The sequence below is a fragment of the Gossypium arboreum genome, chromosome 7 (genome assembly GCF_025698485.1).
Source record: "Gossypium arboreum isolate Shixiya-1 chromosome 7, ASM2569848v2, whole genome shotgun sequence".
Taxonomy (NCBI): Eukaryota; Viridiplantae; Streptophyta; class Magnoliopsida; order Malvales; family Malvaceae; genus Gossypium; species Gossypium arboreum.
This window is the reverse complement of record NC_069076.1, coordinates 99,096,180-99,121,847: the sequence shown is the minus strand read 5'-3', so window position 1 is coordinate 99,121,847 and position 25,668 is coordinate 99,096,180. Positions and strand designations below refer to the sequence as shown.

Below are 25,668 nucleotides of genomic sequence, written 5' to 3'. Positions count from 1 at the left end.
TCTAATGCCATGTTAGGTTGTTATTTTCACATAGTACTTACTAAAAATTCAATTAATGGATTTATGATTATCATTTACATCAAGATTGAAACTTAAAAGTTTGCAAAAAAAAAAGGGACTTAGAATGATCCAATTGGAGAATATATACTAAATCTATAACTGTAGACATAAGACAAGACTAGTAATTGACTCCAACCAAACGAATTCAACTTGCTACCGTTTGATTTAGGACTAAAATTTCAAAATTTTAAAAGTAAAGAAACACAATTCACAACTTCCACAAAATACAGAAACTAATAGCAGAATTAAACCTATTATCCTTTTAAAGAGAAATCAAATTAGAATTGATTGGTCTTCAATTTATGAGACTCCATAATCAATTATCATGTTTTATAGTTCAAAATTGATTTAAATGTGTTAATTTATAATTGGAATTGGGTTCTTCAATTGAATTGATGGGAACATTTACTTTAACTGATTAAAGTGGTTGGTTGACTGGAAAATAAGTAATTGTGAAAATGACATTCAAATTCATTTCAGATAAGATTTTAATTTTCCAAATGGAATTTAATTTTGGCTTAAAGTCTACAAATACTTAAATTTTAAAATGCATTAAAAAAGTCCTTAAATTTTTTCAAGAAAAATAATTAAGTCTTTTTTTTTTTTTTTTGCACTCAATTAATTACTTGAACTATTAAATGCCTCAAAAAGGCCCTTTAACTATTATGTTAATAGTTGACCATTAAAGTTAACTGTCCTTAATTTTTTAATTAAAGTCACCTTGTGTCACAATCATGGTGTGACATGTGGAAAAAATTATAAAAATAAAAATCAATAAAAATTATAACAATTATTAAATTATAATAAAATTATAAAATTTATTAAAAATTAGAAAAAATTATAAATTGCATAAAAAAAGCTTTTTAACCATTAACCTTAACCGTTGACTGTTAAAGTTAATGACCCTAATTTTTTTCTATTAAAAGCTATCATATGTCGCAACACAACGTGACACGTGGCAAAAATTGATTAAAAATAAAAATAAATAAAATTTATAGAAACATTATAAAATGTTTCTTTTAGTACGATAATTTTATATATATTTTTACTTAATTTTATATTTCTTTATATTTTTATAAACTTCTTACAACTTTATAAAATTTTATAATTTTTACGATCTTTATAAAATTTTAGAATTTTTATAATTTTTTACGATTTTTGTAATTTTTTCTAATTTTAGATAAAATTTAAATATTTTTATATTTTTATTAAAATTTAATATTTTTATAACATTTATTAATTTTATTTTTATCATTTTTTGCCACGTGTCACACTATGATTGTAACACGTGGTGACTTTAACTGAAAAAATTAAGATTAAATTGATATAACATATAAATGTTTAGGGTTAAAGTTATTATTATATTTAAAAGCTTTCAAGTTATCTTCTGTTAATAATTAACAATTCGTGACCAAAAAGAAAAATTGATCATTTTATAATTTTTCATATTACTAATAGTTGGATAACTACTAATGTAATTTACCTAAACTATAAAACTTTTAAACAGTATAACATGTCAATCTATTTATTTATTGGGACTTGGATTTTATTTTTGTTAGTTTCAACATCGGTCAGTCCCTTACGCTAGCAATTTAGTTAGAGGTTACTAGAGATGGTAAAACTTGAGCTGCTTGATAGATTTCGATTTTCTTTTTTTGAAAATTAGTTGTAGGGTGAGGTAGGCTAGGGTGGACTTTTTTTATAGCACGCATGGAGCAATTATGGTAACGGTTTGTCCGACTTGTTCCACTATATAAAATTATCATTTTATCCTTATATATATATAAACTATTAAAAGAGAAAAAAAATGTAGTAACCTAATATAAAAAAATTATGTTTAAATATATTTACTTAACTTTAAAAAATTAAAAATATTAAAGATAAATAGTCAAAATTAAATTAAAGCGGAGCAAGGTGGGGTAAAGCGATGATAGATGCATCTAGCATTCATGAAAGTAGTGGTGGTTTTCAAAATTATACATCTATAGTGAGCGAGGTAGATGATAGAGCAGAGCGTACCAACTATGAAACGATGATGAATTTAGCAATATCCACCCACTCCGGTCCATAACCATCCCTAAATATTACTAAAGATTAATTTTAAGGTAAAAACTTTTTGATCAACCACAATAGCCAAGTATGAGCTTAATAACTATAGTCTTACCACTGGGAGGAAGTGTTAGGGAAGGTGCGATAGTGACTCTTGTGCATTTTAACACTAAACCTAAATCTAAAGGTGCATTTGTATTATTAATTCTAAATTAGGATTAATCCAACATATATTATTAATTGTTGAAAATGATTCTTGTGACTTGATGATGTAGTAGAAGCCACAACATTCTTTTGTTTATGGTATTTGCATTTAGTGTACTTGCTTTATTTATTTGGTTTCTACCTCTTGACAATGATATTGTTCACTTACAATTATCGTGTAAATAATGAATTTTATTTTTAAGGTTTTATTGAATATTTATTTTAAATTGAAATTTTATATGCTATTATTCACCGATTATCATTGCACGTCAGAATTATAATTTTAATAGTTAGTCAATTTTTCATCTAAAAAAAGTAATTTGACTATTTTATTTTTAAAAATTGAGAGTCAAGTGATAAAACAAAAAATTAAGATCAAAATATCAAAAGAAATAAATAAAAGTCAAATTTATTATTATACATTTACTAAAAGTAAAAATTAAATGTTCAAAGCAAAAGAATAGGATTAAAATGATAAAATTATAAAAATCCTTAAGTAAAGAATAAAATTCAATATGAAATTCAATTTTTAATTATAAATAATCATTCAATTGAAATCTTTAAACAAAGAATAAAATTAGTTTAAAAATGAAACGCTAAAGTACTAAAAAAGCCCCTTAACAATAGTTCGAAAATCAATTGCATCCTTGATTAAAAAGTGCAATCAATTAGATCCATAATCTAAAAATAACAATCAATTAGACCCTTCAATTGTGATTTCCGTTAATAATTTTAAATTTTATTTAATATTTTCATTTTTTCATAACATATTTATAATATTTTATAATAGTTAATAGTTTTTATATATTTTTAAAATTTTATGATATTTAATAATTTTATAGATTTTCTATCATTTTCAAAAATTTATAATATTTTAATAATTTTTAGGCTAAAACTTTTATAATAATTTTAATTTTTCATTTTTTTCATTTTATATAATTTCTAAGTTATTTTCATAATTTTTATATATTTTTAATTTTTTTATATAATCCCTAAAAACAATTAAGCCCAATCAATTAAATCCTCTTAAAATAATTTTAAAAAAGTCAATTAAACCGTCATAAAATAATTAAAAATCAAATAAACGATTCACATCAATATATTTCCACATCAACCGACACATCATCAAAATTTTTAATATTAACGCTTAATGGTCCATCAAGGATCTTAACAAAAATGACAATTTGATAAAGCCCAATCTATTGTCATTTTTGAATTAAAAGTCCAATTGATTGCAGTTTTTAACTAAGAGTCCAATTGATTTTCAAATGATTTTTTTAAATACTTTAGCCAAAATTAAATAAATCTTACTAATAATAAAACCAAGATAAACTCAGTTTTAACCGAAACAAGTAAACATCTACTATTCGTAGAACAAGAAAAGAAGGGTAAAACTGTTCTAAATTGGATCAAAATTTTAAGCTCACCAGCTCTCAAACTGTAAACTATACATCAATTATAGCATGATCCTCTATGTTACTATGACTGAGAAATAAGCGTGTTTGATATCCGTATCCGGTATACATTCGGATATCAGTACCGAAACATGATTACCTAACGATCCTTCAAATACATGAAGAAACTTAGTTCTCAAACATAATCGTGTCCCAACTTTCACACCCGAGTCCAATTAACATAACTATTCACGTTAATTCTCAAACATACCCTCATCTGATATGCTAGAAGATTCAGTCCCATTAACAAGAGGTTGATTTGGGAACTCAAAACTGGAATCACTTAAAATGCTGAAATCAAAATCATCATCAGAATCATAATCAGAATCACTTACTTGATCTATCTTCTCATCTTCATCAGCTTCCATTTGCATTGTTCCTTTTGAACTGGTTTCTCTTTTCATTTTCCGCTTGATGGCATCCTCATAAGACATTTCGTACCATACGGTGCCTTTTCCGACAATAGATTTGTTGTGGGCATCTGTCATCCGTTCTTGTTTACTTTTTTCTGAGTTCTTGGGTTCTCCCCAGTAATCATACCGGTACAAAGGATTCGAAGGATCGTATTGATCCTTCCCAAAAAAACTCGCATCTTTATATCTTCCTGGCTCTTCCAATGGCAAACCAAGAGCTTGACGGCTGTGTAAAATCAGTCTATCAGTAGAAAGCAAAGACGATGTATTTGTAAGCACGACGTAGTGCAGAACGAATCAGAAGGAATTGGATTCGGTATTTCCAATACAATCTTTCCATGGAAAAGATAGAATTAACTACACTCAAAGTCATTAAACTATTAGTAAGTTTACGTTTTGGCCACTTGAAAAAGATACAAAATAATCACTAAATTATTCAAAAGTTTTCATTTGAATCATTTGGTTGTTTTGGTCACTTCTCTTGTACAATTCAGGCTTTTTCATGAAACAGCTTTAAATGAATCAAAATTCAAACAACTTTCTTCTCTGATCTTCGCCACTAACCGTTAGATTGTCTTGAATCTAAAACATGCTCTTCTACTTGTTGATGGATACTGATCCACCCATTGATCATCAAATCATCACTTGGAACTCGCTAGTAGTACTTTTTGAAAAAAACTTAATAGCCTAGTAACTTAAATAAAATCTTCCAAATAATTCAGTGACCATTTGTAATTTTTTTAAGTTGAATAGCCAAAACGTACATTGGTTGCAGTTTACCAAAAAGATAATGTATCAATGCAGTTGGTCAATCAGATGGAAACGACAATAATTCTATTACGAGTAAAACACTGTTATATTACCCTGATTCTTACTATTCAAGTATCTTGATAATGCATCATTTGAAATAGCACTAATAGAAGCCGAGAAAATACGCCATTCTATGATAAAGTCTTTCACCAGTTGTAATTTATCTATATAGAAAAAGGAGAAGAAGAAGAAGAAGAAATAAGAGCAATGGGAATAAATACCAGCTGATGTCTCTGATTAAAGCTTCTCTTTCCTCAAACGATCGACGCCAATGTAGATAGTCGTATTCATCCATCTCAGTATTTCGCCTGAATTGGCTGATCTTATATTTCTCTCCTCTTTCTTTCGCTTCTCTTCTGAGTTTATTGTGATGCTGTACCGGATTCAAGGGAAAAAGGTAAAACCTCTGCCTAAAGTTCATTTATGTGGCAACTCAAAGAAAACGACAGAAATTTGTAAAGATTTATACGTTACTAGTCTTGGATATGTTTGATTTTTTTGTCTTAAAAGGGGTTTGGTAAAAAGAGCTCTGCAGTCCTCCTCAATTTTGATACTGAGCAAATCGTCCCTCTCAAAAAGACTAGAGCAATTTAATCTTTATCAATTTCAAAAGTGGACAACTAAGAACAATTACTTACAACATTAATGTTTTTCGTCAATTTTACATAAATTTGGCCGGTATAGTAACAAACTTAGCTCCCAAAATTTACACATTCTATCGATTTGGTCATGACTTAACAAATTCAACCCACAATACTTCAATTAATTGTCCGTAATTGCTCACTTTCGAAATTGATAGGATTAAATTACTCCAATTTTTTTGACAGGGACTGGAGAGGTCCTTTTACCAAAAAGGTTTAACATGTATTTGGAGTTGAATGTGAAAAATGAAGAAATTGAAAAAGAAATTTCTCTTGAATATTACAGCAAAAACTAGAAAAACGTCAAGAATAGAGGAAGCACAAAAAGAAGAAATAATTACCTCGCGCTCTGCTAAGGCAGCTTCCAAATTGAGTTCTTTAACACTAGTTTTCTATCAAGAAATATGACCATATTAGCAGGTAGATATAAGCAGAAGGTCCATATCGAAATTCAATAAAGAAAAGCTCACCACAATCATTTTTGGTAAAAGACCTTTCTTGAACCGAACTTTGGTATATTGAACGTTGTTTTCTTCATCATAGTCATCGTCATCAGTTAATTCTGATAACTTTTTACCTTTGTATTTCTCCGGATTTGCCTCCAAATCATCCAAAATCATTTGCTCAGCAACATGGATCTGCCACAACTGCATGACAGACAAAAACAGGTCTTGTAAAAAGAATGATCATTTGTTCTTTTTGAGCGTTCAGGTGGGTGATAATAACATTCAATTGTTAACATGGGTATTTAAAATATTATCATTAGAAGGTTCATCAGCCCTCGCAATGTCCATAGACATGGCATGCATTCATGCACATGCATGAACAAACTATTACGAAGCAAACTACAAATTATCAATGAAGACAATACTGTCGGATTACCTTGTCAACATAAGGGTGATTTGACAACAGGGGCTCCACTTCGGGTTTAGTTCCTGGATCTTTTCTAGGAAGAGGAGGTCTCCCACAATCCCGCTGCAAAAGGAACAAAATGAGATTGAAGTATAATCAGGGTACAAATTTGATATTCCAGAAAATGAATAGAATAATTTCGAAACAAAATCACACGGGGATACTAAATAGCTCAGTTGCACTTGCATTATCTTTTGAAGTCATTTTAATTGAATAACTAGAACAACAGCTTTGAAATGGTGGTATAGAAGGTCATTTCCCCACCATCCATACAAACAAATTAGATGGGCAAAACCATCATTAGAGAGTGAATATGAAGTTGAAAAGTGTATGTTAGAAAAACCAAACAAATCAAGATAACAATTCTAAAGTTGAGGAGAACCCAGAATTTCTCCCATATCGACACCATAAAAGATGGTCTCAATGAGGGTAAAAGTGTCAGAAAACCTCTTGTACTATATCCTGGATTGCATTGTAGCCCTTCTACTGAAAAATGGGCAAACTAGTCCCTTATGTTAGATGGGTGAGCAAAACAGCCCCTCTGTTAAAATTGCACCGTGAAATGTTTGTTTTGGTGTTTACATATAAGGTAAAATAACAAATTTAGCCATTTTTTCAGTAGAAGGGCTAAAATGCAATCCGCATATCGTACAGAGGGGGTTTGTGGTCCTTTTACCTCTCAATGAGTTTGATTCAAATACAGAAAAAAATAATTGAAACAGATATGATGCAACAAGTCACATACCCGTAACTCATCTGGATTAGTATCCTCATCGCGATGAAATATAGGTGGAAAGTCAAATCTATTAAATCTGGAAGTAAGGATGCAAATCAGAAAACAAAGAGGAAAATTGGAAAGTAATAAACTTAAGCAACACTATGAACTCCTAGTGATATTAGATGGCAGGTGGCTTCCATTTTACATCACATGGTCGATAATAGAAGAAAGAACTACCAATGTCCAGAATTACATACATCAGATGGTCTATATTAGGATGAACAAAACGCATTTCGATAGGAAACCTGAACCGGTAAGGATCTCGTTTGGCCTGCAGAAAGGGTAAAATGTAGTTAAGTGACATAAAATTACTAGATTTTTCATTAATTTGAATAGGAAATTTATTAGAAGAAAATGGAAGAGGCAGAAAATACTCACCAGAATTTCAACAATAACATGCATACCAACTTTTATATGATGGCGAATCCAATACCAATCATTACCTTTAATAGGGACCCACCTGAAATATATAAATACAACATATTAATCTAGTAGGAAATCCTCACAGTTAAACATAGACTTGATTTAGCTAATCATGTGCAAAATCATAGATCAAGTAATCAACAATAGAACTAATTTATACATATTAATCTAGTAGGTACGCCACACAGTTAAACATAGACTTAATCTAGCCAAATAGCCATGTCTGAAATCAAAGATCAAGTAATTAACAATAGAACTAATTGATATCAAATCAGCTATATAGCAAATCAAGCCTCTACAATAGCCATTAATCAGCTACTGCATAATATTTGAGATCATTCTTGATCACATAGTTAAATAAATGTACACTCAAAATTGATGTATTGCCTTGGAAATATGCCGGTAAAAGTATCATGGAATCCCCTGTACTAGGAGTCAAATTGCATTTTGCTCCCTCTACTAAAAAAATTGGGCAAATTAGTCCATGTACATTAGATTAAAGAACAAATTGGTCATTCCTGTTAAAAATTTAATCCATCGTATTGTTAAAAATTGGTGTGGCTCATAGAATAACTAGACAGTGACGTGAGTAAAACTCGAAACGACTCGAAAATAACAGAATACAAAATTCAAATTTCAAGTTATTTGAATCAAGTTGTTCGGTTTTTCAAGTCAATTCAAATAAGCAAGTCGGTTTTTTGAGTTCAAATCAAGTTGAATTTTTACAACTTGAATAACTGAAACCGAATTATCAAAATGATGTCACTTTGGATTTAGGGTTAATTTCAATTTCTGTTACCACCCCCACCCCCGACGTTGTTTTGCTATTAAACTTAACGTTTTAAAGTTTTTTAACTTCATCCTGTGTTTCGTTTAACTGAATCTGTACCCCAAATAAGACAACAATTAAAACTTGAGTTAAAATGGCATCTTTAGTTCCTAAACTTATATATAGAAATATATAAGAGAATTAAAACTTTATGGTTTAAAGTTTCTGGTGAAAGCCGGTTAACTGGAGCAGCTTTCCCAGTCACGGGCCACAAAGATGAAGTTGGTTGTTAGAGCTAACTTTGGACCCTGTGGCTCTGCAATTTAATGAACTACAAATTACTTCTCATTAACTCAAAGAATCATATCGGTGTCTAGGTTATGGAACCTCACTTCCATTACCAAGACTATTAAAACATGTCTATTGAGAATAAAAATTATATGACAAGAAATATCCTAAACCTGATGTTAGCTAAGAATACTATCTTTGAGGGTGAGGCAAAGTACCATTAAGTAAAAATTCACCATCATAAGATAAGTTGAATCTAGCATTGAAAATAGAAAATGGCACTTCAGAGCTCAAAGAGTCATAATTATATAAAATGTCTTTATTCAAAGAAGGGAATCTTTAGTTCTTTCATCTATGTCTTCATTGAGCATATCATGTACACTTGATTATGATTATTTTTTAAAAACAAAATTTTTATAAATATGTTTGAATTGATTTATTTTTTTAATTTAACTCAAACAAATATATTCGATTTGACTCGAATTTCGTTTAACTTGACTCGATTCAAAAAATTTTCAAATTGAGTTTGATTGATAAAATAAGATTCGCCAGCTCGACTAACTCGAACTTTTTTCACTTGATTCGATTCGATTGAACACTCACCCCTAACACATGGTGTTCCCTATGTACCTCATACTGACATATAGGGACCAATTTTTAATAGCAAAAATGGATGAAAATTTTAACAAAAAGACCAATTTGCTCTTGGATCTAACATACAGAGACTAATTTGCCCATTTTTTAGTAGAGGGGGCAAAATGTAATTCGACTCTTAGTACAGAGGCCTCTATGGTACTTTTACCGCAATATGCCACATGGAGTTCCAAAGGTCTAAGAATCTCATAATTTCCCATTACTAGCAAGCTAAAATTAAATAATAGTAGGAATGCAGATAATTGGATTGATGGAAGGAGCACAAAAGCACACATATTTGAAGATGAGAACAAATTCAATGGTGAATGAATAGGGAGCTTTAGCCTTTAGAAGAGATTTATTTTGGTACTTGTGATCTTGGTTAGATAAAAGTCTTTAAGATAGACACAGCAAGAAAGTTTATAGCAAAAGTGATTTAAGGTAAAAGATCAAAACTTAGAATCTGGTGAAATTACTAACAACATTAGATCAAGTGATGACAATTACCCTTCATGTACACCACCTATGTCGACAAATGCTCCTTGATATAGGTGTAAGGTAGTCACTTTACCTTCACAAATCTATAAAGAAATTATTCATCAAAGATCTGTTCTTTCTTATGTGATCCTTATACTCGAAAAGCATTTTCCATAAGAAACAACGAGTTTGGAAACTTACTTGTCCAGGATAATAAAACGGAAGCTCCAACTGTCAAAATACAATAAATGATGCATCATCAATAGCTTTGTATATAGTTTGAAACAACTTGGAAAAAAAAAAAAGGCAATTCAATTACCATTTCCTCTTTGTAGTCCTTCCCTCTTTTTCTCCTACCAGGATAGTAATCTTGGTCATACTGCATCAACAAACAGGAACCAAACTAGCATATAAGGGCTTAACAATATATATAGAGAAATATAAACCCAATAAATAAACCCAGCACAGAAACTTGTTAGCATGTCAACCTATAAGAAAACCCATTTTTCAGTAAAAGTACCATGAGACCTCTATACTAGGAGTCAGATTTAATTTTGCCCCTTTTACTCAAAAAATGAGTAAATTAGCCTTTTTACTTCAGATCAAAGAGCAAACTAATCCTTTCTGTTAAAAATTTCATCCAATTCTATTGCTAAATACTAACATTACTAACGGAATAACCGAACAATTTCACTAGGTATGCTATGTGTATCTTATTCAGACATATAGAGACTAATTTTAATAGTAGAAATAGATGGAACTTTTAACAGAACAACCAGTTTGCTCTTTGATCTAATGTACAAAGACTAATTTGATATTATTTTAAGTGGATCGGACAAAATGCAATCTAACTCTTAGTACAAGGGACTCCATGATACTTTTAGCCCATTTTTCTCTTCCCCGATAAGCTAGAATTCATTACATCAGTTCATGATTGATCTCACAAAGTTAAGAGCATCAAATGCCAATAAAATATTAAGATTTAGAATATTAATTTCACTTAAATGCCTGTTCAATGAAATACTTTAACCATAAAATTCATTGTAACCCCATTTCAAATGGATTAATCAAAATTGCCAAAAGTTTTAAACAAAAAACACCCAATCCACCCAAAACCAAAAAGAAAGGAAAAAAAAGTTAAGTCGTTTAAAAGATTGCAAACCTTATAAGACTCCTCTTCCAATCTATCTTTATTAGCATCGACCCATTCTTTATATTGCTTCAAAAACACTTTATATCTATCCAACTCCATATCTGCTTCACCAGTTATAACCTCCTTCTCCACTTTCTCCAAATCCACTCTCACAGCTTCCAATTTATGCGCTTCCCTTATAAACTCCAGCTCTTCTCTATCCACTTCCCATCCCCTAGGCGGCCAATCACGTGGCGGCACGAGTCTTAACGCCAATGGTCCCGCCCACAACGTCTCCAAAGGATCAGGAATATCCCCTTTAATCTCAAACTGTTTTCGATACCATTCATCCTCAGAAATCCCCATTTCTTTCATCTTCTTAAGCCTATAAGAAGGTTTCAACATCTTAAAAGCCTCGATAGCTTCAGGGGTTTGGAGAGGGACCTCTTCACCTTCATTGAGTGACTTTCTAGCGAAATCAGCTTCTGGGGTTAGGATTTCTTCCCATGGTGCCCATCCTCTTTCAATCCAGTTCCGGCGACGGGCTTCGTCCTCGGTTTCTTTGTCTTTGGGACCGAAGTTCTCGAGGAAGGTCTCGTCGACGGGGAATTCGTCGGAGCTGAAGGATTTTGGGGTAAATGAAAGTTTGGGGAAATGGGTTTTGAAGAAGAAAGGGAAGGAACGGGGATTGGGGGGATTAAAAGAAGAGGGTTTTGATGATGAAGGGTTTAAGGGTTTAGAGAATGAGAAGAAAATAGGGGTTTGAAGTATTTGCATCTTTTGGGTTTGGCAAAGGAAGAGCGTTGTGAGATGGAGGGAAATGGATAACGTTTGTTTAAAAAAAAAACAATCTAATAAATGGATAAGTTATAATTGGTTCAATTCTGATTTTAGTCCCTGTGGTTTTCCATCAAAACATCTTATTCTTTCATTCATTTGGAAAAAGAAATTACTTTTTATTATAATTAAGTTCGAACTTTGGGATTGACAACCACGAACACTATACATCATGAATCTTAAAATAGAAAGAACTTAATAAATTAATATTATTTTAAAATTAAAATATATATAATAAAAATTATTCAGTGTATTGTCAAGAAAGTTAAAACCTTAACAAACAATGATTAAATGCTATCACGAGAAAAAATTAAAAAGAGAATAAACTACATCTATATCACTCTAAAATACGGTTTATCTTTTTTAGTCTTTCTAAATTTTTTTCAAAATTTAATTCTTTTTTAGTCTCTCTAATTTTTTTTTTCAAAATTTAATCACTTTAATTAAGATACTTTTTTATAGAGCTTGCTAACTTCTTCTCGGACTCCAACAACAGTGACAAAAGCTTTTGATAATTTTTTATTTTTTTTGAATGCACGTTTTATTTTTTTTGAATACACGTTTCCTTTCAATGCAGTATGTTTAATTTTTTTCTCACATTATAATATCACTATAATATTTAATTTTACAGTCACAACTATTTTTATACTAACCGTAACACATTACTAGAACCAAAACCTTCGATTTATCCTTCATACCAGCAGAGCTCAAATGCACATTGTCCTTTTCTTTTTTTTTTGTCATTTTATAATGCTTTGTTCGATTTATCTACCATTTGAAATAAAAAAATGATTGATTAAAGAAGGGAGGGTGCTGAACAGAGAGAGAAGAGAAACAAAAAATAATAATAAAAGAAATTGGACTAATTATAGAGAGGTACCTAAGTTTTAGTTAAAGCCAGAAAATATGCCACATATCTACCACTCAATTGGTCTAATGTATCATGTCAATTAACAGAATTTTTTAGGGCAAAAACTAATTTGAAAAATTATTTTAATTAGAGTGATTAAATTAAAAATAAATTAAAATAATTATATCCCTTATTTTAGATTGACTATGGGTGTAGTTTATCATTAAAAAATTAAAATGAATTAAAACAGACATGTGTCATATACTAAACCTTACTTGTGAAGTTAAAAACTCATTAACAATATATAATTACTAAAAAAATAACCAAAATTTTTACATTATTATTATTATTTTGAAATTAAAATATATATAATTATTAAAAACACAACCATTTATCCATGTTCATTTTAAGTGTAAAATAATATTTATGATTTCTTTTATAAATTTATATATTTTAATTTCAAAATAATAATATAAAACTTAACACTTTATAAAAAATAAAAAATATATTAAAATTAGCAATGAATCTTAGTGTTTTTTTTTTTTACTTCTATTAATTTTCGTCATATATTATAATGAGATGCCACCACGTGTCATCGTGTTATTAATTATTAGTGTTATATCATCACGTTTTAATCAGTATTATTATAAATGTACCCAAATGTGATAGAATTAAAATTGAAGTACCAATTAAATACTAATCACAGGGTTAAGTGAAATGGCAAAAATCTTATTCCATTTTTGTTATTAAATTTAAATAATTACCTTTATTATTATTAAAATAAGAAATGAAATCAAAATTCTTATTATTATTATTAAATCGGCCAATTTTTACTATTTAATTTAAATAAATGCATTTATTATTATTAAAATGACAACCTTTATTATTATTAAAATAAGATCAAAATTAGTTTGCATTTTGATTCCGACATTTTATTATTAAATTTAATTAATTACATTTATTATTATTAAAATGAGAAACGAGGTCAAATTCTTTTACATTTTGATTTCATTTCAATTAACTTTATTATTATTAAAAGGGGCAAAATTGCTTTGCAGATTTCCAAAACATTGTTTTAAATTTAAATAGTTACCTTTATTATTATTAAAATGAGGTAAAACTCCTTTGCATTTTGATTCCAGTTGATTTCTCAAAACATTTCAAAGTTTTAATTTTTTTCAATCTCAAACATGAATCATAAAACCAATATGGATTATAAAATAAATTCAGCCATAAGCTAAAGTTGAACTTCATTTTGCCATAGATTCCCATTAACAACATAAAGTAAAAGCACATCTTCAGATAGCAACTCTTGAATCCTTTTGTTTCTATCATTTTAACTAATTTCAATGAATTGATTTGGATACTACAAACCTCTAAATGCTAATAAGAGTCCTTAAAATCACTAAAAACTATTGCTCTTTAGTATTTTCTCTTCCTTTTTTACATTCTAAACCATGCTTAATTGCCAAGTTTCATCTTTTTCGATGCTTCTGTAGCAAGAATGTAACTACCGACAGCCCTAAGTTCTGATTCTCCACTGTTTGGTGGATTTCTCAGTTAAAATATTAACAGTAATTGTTGCATGTTAAAGCCCTGTTTTTTTTTTCCTTTTCTGCATAGCATTTAAATACAAAGAAGCTTGTATTAGATCACAAATGAACAGGCCAAATGAATGTATACAAATGAGCTGGCCAAATGACTGATAAGCCTACCTTGTTCTTCAAGCTAATTAATATCTCCAGAAAAATCTGCCCGGGTTACTTACTTTAGTCCGGTTCGCACCTGAAATAAGACCAACCGAACTTGAAAATTACATGGAAGACAATTCAATATGCAAATCCAAGGATTATAGGTAAGTTTTTGGTCAGAATTTTACACACTTATACTGCACTTGAAGTCATTCAAATGTCACATTTGCTCAAAATATAGATAGAGCACGAGTAATGAATCAAAAGGCTGGATGAATCACTAATCTGACCGGGAAAAAAGTGGAAAGATGTTTCTTGACAAAAATGTAGTTCCGAAAAGGGCCTTTGGCCCATTGATAAGACGCCATCAGTACAAATGTGACACTAGTTTTAGCTTATAGTTCAAAAAGGATACCTTTTAACCTTCCAGCATTGTACAAAGCCTCTTCCGCGATGGGCCTCCATTGCTCCGCACATGAGTAGTTGATTCCGAGACCAACACTAAGTCCTCTTAGAAGATGTACCGTACGAAGAACAGAAAACAATTCCTCTGGAAAAGACTGGCATAACCAAGAAAAAAGAATTCACTATAATCACAAGAAACAAATAGACAATTTTTATTTTTTTTTATTTTGAAGAGGATACATGCACAATTATAAGCACAATTACAATTACAATCAATACATCTGAATAACTACAGCCAAAAGCAAATTAGAAAGCACAACCTGACTGATGATCGGAATATATCCAGACCTAGTCCAAAATCAATTAGGACAGAGCTCACACATGGTGGAACATAAACCAGAAAAAATCTAGACTGACAACCCACACATGGATAACATAGGGTGGGACCCAAATCTAGAATCTCAAAGTTTCCGGGAATTCAACCTTACCATTAAGCCAAAGGCGAACAAATAAACATAAATGCTAAATGAAGGGACAAATCTTGTAAGAATGAGTACTCTGAATATCATCAAACAGTAAGAACGAACAATGATCAGCTCCCTTACCTGTACACCGATTTTTTTTATGGAAGCATCTTCTGAGAATGGTTGCAACATTACCACTCCTGGGGGTAGTTTTGTATCGAACATCGTCTGTGCCAACCGAAGCATTTCCTGTTGTTCATTCTTACAGTTGCTTACAGTATCTATCCCAAGTTCCCTAAAAGCAAATATAAGAAAATTAAAACCAATTAGATATTGAAAAAGTTAAGGATAACAACGTCAAACCAACAGCTACTAAAGTTATTCATAGATTCATGTTGACCATCCTGCAAGTTGCCTATTATTCTTATTCTATGCAACAGAAATGACACAACCCGGAATTAAGTTCTGTTTTTGTCTGGTCAACCAACTGAAATTTGTATTGAAAGGTTACTAAAAGCATAGAAACACCTGTAGCTTTCTGTTGCTTTTACAGGATTACTATCAGCCATGGCAAGAACCAAATCAGCAAATCCAAGCCTCAACTGGTCTGGTAGATCCTTCACTTGCCCGTAGTCTAGCAATGCAACCTGACTTAAGCAGAAAAAGCAAAATGAAATAGTCGCACAATCAGCATGGAGAGTTTGAAAGTTACAACTAACAAAGCTCAATTCAATCAGAAGTATGCTATATGGAAGATTATAAATGAATAAGAATTGGAAAATGTAGAAATCCAAAGCTAATCCCTACGATTTTTAAGGATTAGTTTCCCTAGTTTCCTTGTTCGAATAAAGAAAATAGGAAGGTTCTCCCTAGAATTTTTCTTCTTTTTTTTTTTTTAGAGATTTAATTTGATTGTATCTCAATATGAGGGATTTGATTATTACTAGAATTAAGAAAGAACTAGTGACAAACATGTCACTTTGTCCTATGAATTCTAGCAGCTTCATGTTTATGGAATAAGAAAATTAGAGGGTTAAATCACTTTTTAAGGCTTGAATTAGCAACTTTTTCCACATTGGAGTCTGAACTATTTTTACCCAAGTTAGACCCAGAACTTGACAACTTTTCTCATTTGGTGCCTGAACTTTTTTTATTCAAGTTAAACCCTAAACTTGGCAATGGTTCCCACACTGGGGCTTAAACCTCTTTTGTCCAAGTTAGTTAAAATAAAGTTCAAGCCCTAATGTGTAAACAGTTGCCTAGTTCAGGCCCCAATGTAGGAGCAATTGCTAAGTCATAAATTGAAAGTGAAAATGTTGATAGCTTGCTAACAACACTGACAGCTTAGGCAGATAGATTCGTAACAGCCTAGCTTGACCAAATGGCATGATCTTAGTAATTACTGATTATTAGGGACTTTTGAATTATGTACAACTTACTAGTTTCCTTAGATAGGCCTAGATTGCTTGTAAATGTATTTTTCCACCTCAATTCAAGAGTAAGAATCAGTTTTATCTCTAAACCTTTTTCTAAATTTTGAACTCTCTTGAAAATACTCAGGTTTATTCATGGTATTGGTGCTATAATTCCATATTTAGAGGTCCAATTTTGAATTTTTAAGAGACTCTTAAACGCTAGAATTCAAAATTTTGGTACTTGCACACTTAGCCCGTGCTTTTATTCTCACTGCCACCTATAAGAGATCCTTAGCCTTATTTTTGGCAAAACTCAAAAGTTCAGCAGCCTCTCTCTTTGTGCTTCAGTCTCACACGCCGCCAAAAGGATTTTCACACTCATCCACATGCCAGCGCATGAAGCACACCCCCTAGAGGTGGTCTTTCCAATTATCGCCGTTGACTTCCTTGGATTATTTCCTTGGTTTTTCCAATTAATATAATTTTTTTGTAGCATTTAATTTGAATATACATCATAAATGAGAAGAGTGGATTTATAATTTCTCACCAATGGGCTTTTGCAAAAGCCAAAACCTGGATTTTCTAGCTTTTTGGTTTGGCTCGAAAAGCTAGTTTGAAGGTAAAAGTTAGTCATTTAGCAATTAGCATTGCTTATGAGTCGAAAAGCTGATTTGGCTTGAAAAGAAAGTTTGAAATGCAATGCTAAACAAAGCTTTAATATTATTTCGGTTTTTCTATCTCTAGCAACCAATCTAGACTGGCCTCTTCATTGGTTAGATGTAAAAAATGTTTTTTTTCTCAATGATGAATTGGAAGAAGAAGTGAATATGGAAATCCTATCGGGCTTTGATACAGGAGGCAATGCAACCAAAGTCTGTAAGCTTAGAAAGTCTCTCTACTGTTTCAAGCAATCTCTTAGAGCATTGTTTGACAAGTTCACAAATGAAATTAACAATTATGGGGTATTCCCAAGGTCAAGCTGATCATACCTTATCCACAAATTTCTCTCCTAATGGAAAAGTTGCTATTTCATTGTTTATGTTGATGATATTATTGTTGCTGGGGATTATACTAAAGAAATCAACTACCTAAAAGAAGTACTTGCTAAGGAGTTTGAGATCAAAGACCTAGGATCATTAAAATATTTCCAAGGTATGAAGGTTGCGCATTTAGAGCGATTTGATTATTATAATTGAGGAAACAGTGGCAAACTTGTTTTCATTTTTCTCCCTTGAATTCTAGCAGTTTCATGTTTATGGAATAAGAAAAATTACAGAGTTTTTCTCTTTGAAATTCTTCATCTCTCAATTCTACTTCATCTTTGCAATTCTACAGAAAGAAGTTTATAATAGAACTTAAAATCTTAAAAGAAAAAAGACAGACAACTCACCTCTGAACCTTTACAGATCAGTATATTTCCGGGATGGGGATCTGCATGGAAGAAACCGGTCTTTAGTATCATCTGTCCATAAGCTAGTGTCAAACTCTTAAGTATATTCCTGCATTCACAAGAGTTACTTAAGATAAATGCAGTAGAGTATAGCTGGTACAGTACGAACAAATGAGACAAGAGACCCAATAGTCTCTTTGGTATTTAAGATGCTTACTGCTTTGCTAAAGTTGCCATCTTACCACCAGGATTTATTCCTCTTTTATCCATTTCATCACCAAGATTCAAGATTGGGACTCCGTCGATATAGTCCATCACTAAAACCCTCCTGTTTAAACAGGTAAACGTCGCATTACTGAAATGACAGCACTGTAATGAAGCAATAAAACAAGAAAAAAAAAACAATATAAAATGCATCATCAAGAAAACATGAAGAAAAATAGACATAAATACAGAAGGAGCTGAGATCCGTAATCCCTTTGTCTCAAAAGCCATTCCTCTTTTCTTGCTAAAGAATGCAGCTTGATAGTCTATCAACTGTATTATTGTCCTTCCAGGATCCCAATACCTTTAACTAAATAGGTAAAACGTTACATGGTTTATCCATCGTCGAAAAAAGCGAATAGGAGGTCAAACCGGTTGGACTATCTATTTCTGATTTTTTATGGTTCAGTCTTTAAAATTTTCCAATTCAACTTATAAAGTTGAACTGCCAAACCAACAGATTCCTGGTTCAACCTGTTGAATTAGCCGGTCTGGTTTTTAAAGCCATGGTTTTGTTTAAAAAGCTAAAACATTTTAAGGGTCAATGATGCAACATTAACCTGGATAACAAACCTCATTACTCTACATCGGTACAGCCTTTATGCTTGTCCATCAAACCAATAAAGACAACACCAAGTCCTAAACTACAACATGTAATGCATTTTCAAACATCTTTTCCACATATCCTTGGATAGTCCTAGGACAAACCTGTACAAGCAATATGAAGAATTAGAACAAAATGAACTTGCCTTGTAGCCAAACCCCGAAGCACTCTTGGAACCAGGACCGGAGTCTTTTTGTTATTCTCGTATAAGAAACGGCGAATTCTCTCCATAGCATTGGCTTCTCTTAGAAAGTCAAACTCATATCCGATCTTGACAACAGAAAGGATAAATAATTAACGACATGCAGAAGAACAAAGAAATCCAAATCCAAGTGGAGCGATACTCTCACTTTACATAATCTGAAAAGTACATAAAAGAAGGATAGATGTGTTTTGCAAGGAACATCAGTGTGAATACAGATACCTGTTTTTCCATTTCCTTGGTAACGGAAAACAGATCAAATTTGATATCAGTCTTTTGAATGTACAGTGCAAATGCTTGCAAGTTACGGATGTCGGTCATCATAAGATCCTGGATTCCCGGATGTTGCACCTGCCATAAACTTGAATGGTCAAAATCACATGGACATATGAGGCTTTAAAATCATTTTCAAGGAGACTTACCTTAACAACAACATCGTTCTTATCACCTCTCAATCTTGCTCGATGAACCTAATTCAGATACGAACATATGTTAAGGTATATCCATTCGGTTCTTGTAATCATTATCCTATTTCTGGAACCCGAGAACCCCACAAAACTGTTAAACTTTATGGTAGCAATAAAACAGCAAATGTGCCATATCCTGCTGTATGTTGGCAAGCATGAAGCTTATTTAATGAAAATGTTCAACCTTCAAAGATTTTATATGTTTAAATACATAAACCTATACCCTTCCCAGCATGCTCATATAAAACTTCAAGCCAGGTAAAGAAATGAAAAAGTAATACCTGCGCAATCGATGCTGAACCGAGAGGATTTACATCAAAATTCTCAAAAATTTCACTGATGCTTCGACCAAACTCCTCCTCTAAAACAAGTTGAACAGCATCAAATGGTGTTGCTGGGGCTTGATCACACAAAGTAACAAGCCTTTTCACCCATGCTGCTGGGGCTAGGTCCGGTTTTCCAATAATCTGAGCAATCTAATTCAATTCAAGCATCCACCAAGCAATTAAAACAGACAACAAATTACAATATATCACCCTACCGATGAACAACATCCATGACTCGATTATTGGGAATAAAAGTAGGTAAAAGTTCCATGGAGTCCCTTGTACTATGAGTCAGATTGAATTTTACCCCCTCTACTAAAAAATTAGGCAAATTAGTCCCTATGCGTTAGATCAAAGAGCAAACTAGTCCTTTTGTTAAAAGTTTCATCCATTTCTGTTAAAAATTGGTCCTTGTACGTCAACATAAGGTACACGTGGCACACCATGTGTATTTGTCTGGTTATTCCGTTAGCCACGCCAGTTTTTAATAGTAGAAATGGATGAAGTTTTCTACAGAAATGATCAATTTGCTCTTTGACCTAACTTACAAGGACTAATTTGCCTATTTTTTGAGTAAAAGGGGCAAAACGCAATCTAACTACTAGTACAGGAGTCTCCATGATATATTTACCAATAAAAGTATTCAGTACCAAAGTGAAAAGGGAAATATCAGTAAGTAAAACAGGATTTCAAAAGGAACATAAACAAATTTGAATATACAGGTAAAATTCAGTCTTTAATTGAACTGAAAGAACACAAAAAGCAAATGCTGTGCAGTTTGCCAATAGCTAAGAACAGTAAAATCAACAAAAGGAGCAATCAATAAGAATCAAACAGTACAAAAAAGAGTAAAAACAAACAAACCCATTTAAATTTGAACTGAAAGAACACAAAAGCAAAGACTGTAATTTGCAAAGAGCTAAGAACAGCAGAATCAACAGAAGGGGCAATCAATAAAAATCAAACAGTACAGAAAAAGTAAAAACAGACAAACCCATTTTAATTGAACTGAAAGAACACGAAAGCAAAGACTGTAGTTTAAAGAACTAAGAACAGCTAAATCAATCAATAAGAATCAAATAGAAAAGAAACTAAAAAAACAGAAAGAAACCCATTTAAATTTGAACCATTTTCAAACCAATCAATGTGTATACCTTAAGGAAAAACCCACCAAGATCATAACACATAGCGTAAATTTTATCAGCAGCAAGCTCATGTTGTTTATCCCACATTGCTTGTTTCTTTTGTGGATCCTTCACCAAACTCACTCGAAGTTGAAACACCTATCATTTCAACAATTACCCAACAATCAAAAACTATCAAATTAACAAGAAGAAGAAGAAGAAGATAAAGAAAGGACCTTATAGCCAGTATAAATATCAGCTGCTCGAACCCAGAATTGAAATGAACGATGCCAAGGTCTTAAATGAAGAGAAACCTTGTCTTGAATCTCTTTGAAATCATAACCAAAAGCCAATGCATTCATTTTAATTTCCCTCAATTTTGGGGCTTATTAGTAATTGTAACTGATGAATAAAGTAATGAAAAAAAAATCAAGGAATATGGTTTTTGAATAACATAAAAGAACTACGAGCTTGGGTTCTTATTACGGGACCCTTGAACAGTAAAACTTTACATAGACATGAAAGGGTGAAGTAGAAGCAACAGCAATTAGTTTAAGGGTTAAAATTGCCTATAGTCCTTGTACTTTTCAGAAATTAGAAATTTAGTCCTTGTACTTTTATTTTAAGAATTAATCTTTATACTTTTCAGATTTTAAAATTCAGGTTCAATTGTTAATATTGTTTTATTTTTTAAACTTGTTGTTATGATATTTTGAAATACAAAATTACTCACTTAGTAGTCATGTAATTAAATAAGGATGTTATAATTAACTTCAATTTAACCAAAAATTTTAATAGTATTAAAAGTTGATGGTGAATTTTGAAATCTGAAAGTAAAATGGCTAAATTCCTGAAAATATAATTATAAAGACTACATTTCTAATTTTAGAAAAGTACGGGACTATAGGCATATTTTAACCTTGGTTTAAGCTATAAACTTGGCTGAGAAAGCGAAGAAAGTGGGATTCGGGGTGACCATTTTTGCTTATTGCAATTCGTGAAAGGGTTAAGACTGGTCTATTTCTTCCTTGTCTTCAAGGCTTTGCTTTTGGATGTACTTCTTTGTTTTTTCCCAATCAAATAGACCAATGGGGACAGTTAATAGTGACAAGCGACAATCAAATGAAAAGAAAAAAAAAAAAAAAAGAGGAAACTACACCATTAGACACTAAATTATAGGTAACTTTTCATTTTGGTCATTTAATTAAAAAAATTACAATTTGGTCACTGAACTAATTGAAAGTTTTCATTTCAGTCATTAGGTTGTTAAAATCAGTGCGACCTTCTTTGTTTGCACCAATCGAAAACTCTCATTTCCCTTCTTTTCTATAATTCAATCTTTTTTCATGAAACAACTTTGAATGTCACAAATTTGCGAACCAAAATACAAATAGTTTTCTTCTCTGATCTCTAGCATTGACTGTCAAATCGACTTAGATTTAAAGTATTTTTTCTACTTGTTGATGTGTATTGATCCACTGTATCGATCGTCAAATCGTCGCTTGGAGTTTACTACTCAAACTTAAAAAAAAAAAAAAACTAACAATCCAATGATTTAAATAAAAACTTTTGAATAGTTCATTGACTTAAATTAAAAAACTCAAATTGTTCAATGACCATTTTGTAACATTTTAAAGTTAAGTGATCAAAACGTAAAAGTACTCATAATTTAATGACCTTAAATGTAGTTTACCCAAAATATAATTAGGAGACAACATTCTTTTTTTTACCAATTTTTTTATTAAACAGACTTAACTAATTATAATCTACAAAGATCGACTCAATCAAATTAAAGTTCAAGAATCAACGTAATTGAACTAACTTTTTGTTGATCAGTTTGGTTGGTTAATTAATTTTAGCTGACTTTAGTTATTGGGCTTAAATAATATATATTTATTTTATATATTTTTAAAAATATTTTAAAATTAAATTACACTATTAGTCCTTATATTTTACAAAAGTTGTGGATTTAATTATTGTACTTTAATTTAAATAATTTTAATCCTTATACTTTTTAATCAGTCAATTTTAGTCCCTATACTTTTCAACTTCTGAAATTTTAGTCATGACTCAAACCGTAGCAGTTAAATCTATTCTGTTGAGTTCAATTACTGGGCATATACTATGCGTACAATTACATATTTAATCCATATTATTCAATTGGATCGTTTAAAATTGTCATACTTTTGAATTTTGAAATTCCAGCCTTTATACAAATGACAGTTGTTAACCCATTAATTAGATTTTTAGTAAGTAATATGTGAAAATAACAAGTTGACATGACGTTACATATGTGATAACATATTTACCACATCAGTTTTAGAAATAGCAAAACTTAATAAATTTAACAATTATTGTTTGGTGAGGATTAAAATTTGAAAATTTGAAAAATATAGGAACTAAAACTAATCAAATTAAATACATGGATTAAATCCACAACTTTCAAAAACTACAAGGGCTAATAGCAAAATATATCCTATTTTAAATAATCAAAAGTATTAAATTAAGTCAGGTTTTTTCGGTCAAGACGGTTTGGAAATTCAAAAATCGATAACTGAATAAAATAACTAACAAAAAAGAATCCATAATTGAAAAGACAACCTAAATCGTCTAAACTGAAATCGACTAAACCGATTGTGTCAGTGTAGTCAATTTTCTTCATTTTAACCAAATATTGTTCTCCTCTAAAAATAACAATCAAATCAAATAAATGCAATCATTTTATTTTTATTCTATCATTACAACGAAGAAGAGAATTATAAATTTTGAACTCATGTCATCAACATGCTAGAGACGAGATTTATTCACTATTACAAACAAATCTTACTATTTTTCAAAATTTGTTAATGCAATAAATTATAATAGAAGGCCATCCAACTATGATATTTCTTTTATGAGAATTAAGTAGTAAACGTGGCTGTCCAAGCTCAAGTGAGATATTTTGAGCCAATAACTCGTGCTTAGGCCTAACATATTATTACACATTCCTTAAGCAAGTCCTTAAATTGTTTTAATAGTTAAATAAACCCCTATGATTTTACCCATAAAAGCCATTTTTATCATTAAAGTAAAATTAAGCTCTTATCTTAATTTCTTGTTAATGTAATGAAATTATACACTTTTAACACCAATAGAAAATTTAAAAAATAATTAAAATTTTCAAAAGAGTGATTAAGTGTGTTTTATATATAAGCACTTTCAACAATTTAAGTATTATTTCGTTTTACTTTCAAGAATATTAATATTATTTTATTTCTATTTAATAAACTATTATGATCAAAATCAAATCAACATAAAAATAGAAAGTAATTTAAAAATTCGAATTAATTTTCTTTAATATTAAAATCAAGGACTTTCATGAAAAAAATGATAAGTTAGAGACTTATTTAACTAAAAATAATATGAGATCCTTTAAACAATGTATATTAATGTAAGGGTATATTATCAAAAAAAATCTTATTTTCAATGTACGATCTTGTCTGTAATAATGACATATCAATGTCTTTAATTTGGGACATTTTGTTTTTGTTGATCACATTTTCATGTTTTTTAAAATATGTTTTTTAAAAGGGTAAATTCCACAAATAGTTATTCAACTGTAAAAGAAATTTATTTTAGGCACTCAAAATAAAAAGTTTGTAATTTAAGCATTTGTGTTATATAAATCGGTTATTTTAGCCACTTTTGTCAAAATCACAAATGGTAAGCTCACATTATAGTTAAAAATTAATATAATAATAAATTTAGTCTTAAATTTTTACATATTATATCAATTTAATCATAATTTTAAAATTGACCTTCAAAATTTACAAATAGTATCAAATTGGTCTTAATTCTAAAAAATAAAGAAATATATAAAAATACATAAATATTTTCAAAAATAATAATAAATTTAAATTTTATATTAATATTAAAAAATAGAAAACCCACCACCACCACTCCCGTCCCTCTCCCTCTTTGCTGCTGCAAATTCATGTTAGGGTTAACTGAAGGAAAATGGAAGCTGTTTTGGAGAAGTGCAATGGGTGAGAAGGCGAAAGAGGAGTGGTTTTACAAGTTGGAGATTTAAAAGGATTGACTTTGGATGGGATCTTAAGTGATCTTGTTAGTGGAAGTTTATAGAAGGAAACTAGGGTTGATTGGAGCTGAGACAGTGTTGAAATATGTAGAAAGTTTTCTGATAAGTTTCCCAGTTAAGAAAAAGACTGGGATTTGCAATTGTTGCCCATTACTTCTTCCAATACTTCATTTGATGAGGCTTACCCCAAATCCGGGAGGGTATTTTTATTTTAATTACAAGGATTCAAATATATTTCGTATGAAATTTAAACTAGATGTGCTCATAGATCGGGTTCGGGTTAGATTTAAGTATGATATTAACATATTTTATATTTATGTAAATCCGGCTCGACTCGAAATATGGTATTAACATAATTTTGTCTAAACTTGTCTATATTTACAAAAGACTAATCCAAACTCATTTTAGACTTACCCATATTATTTTAAAATTTTTAAACATATTTATTTTATTTTAATATTTAATAATTTTATATATTTTTATTTATTAAATGTTTTTATATAGTCAT

General features: G+C 30.5%; 2 protein-coding genes across 4 annotated transcripts; both read right to left on the bottom strand.

Moving 5' to 3' along the window:
* Positions 1-3,650: 3,650 nt before the first annotated feature.
* On the bottom strand, positions 3,651-11,873 carry LOC108455852 (protein PLASTID TRANSCRIPTIONALLY ACTIVE 10). Its single transcript, XM_017754418.2, has 12 exons — positions 11,074-11,873; positions 10,231-10,290; positions 10,113-10,142; positions 9,942-10,015; positions 7,700-7,781; positions 7,519-7,592; positions 7,289-7,355; positions 6,514-6,606; positions 6,102-6,278; positions 5,973-6,023; positions 5,212-5,363; positions 3,651-4,406 (listed from the first exon to the last, which is right to left on the bottom strand). Exons 1-12 carry the CDS (start codon positions 11,818-11,820, stop codon positions 3,962-3,964), a joined length of 2,052 nt encoding a protein of 683 aa, XP_017609907.1. The 5' UTR covers positions 11,821-11,873; the 3' UTR covers positions 3,651-3,961.
* Positions 11,874-13,943: 2,070 nt separating this feature from the next.
* On the bottom strand, positions 13,944-21,594 carry LOC108469258 (protein ACTIVITY OF BC1 COMPLEX KINASE 8, chloroplastic-like). Of its 3 annotated transcripts, none has more exons than XM_017770153.2 (13): positions 21,319-21,594; positions 21,113-21,241; positions 19,914-20,108; positions 19,588-19,635; positions 19,388-19,516; positions 19,109-19,233; positions 18,313-18,423; positions 18,096-18,204; positions 15,819-15,937; positions 15,432-15,585; positions 14,837-14,981; positions 14,446-14,515; positions 13,944-14,345 (listed from the first exon to the last, which is right to left on the bottom strand). In XM_017770153.2, exons 1-12 carry the CDS (start codon positions 21,442-21,444, stop codon positions 14,463-14,465), a joined length of 1,443 nt encoding a protein of 480 aa, XP_017625642.1. In that variant the 5' UTR covers positions 21,445-21,594; the 3' UTR covers positions 13,944-14,345; positions 14,446-14,462. The 3 variants fall into 3 exon arrangements, with proteins under 3 accessions (XP_017625642.1, XP_017625650.1, XP_052886310.1); XM_017770161.2 differs by having other exon boundaries at positions 19,914-20,099; XM_053030350.1 differs by having other exon boundaries at positions 21,130-21,241; positions 21,319-21,453.
* Positions 21,595-25,668: the final 4,074 nt, after the last annotated feature.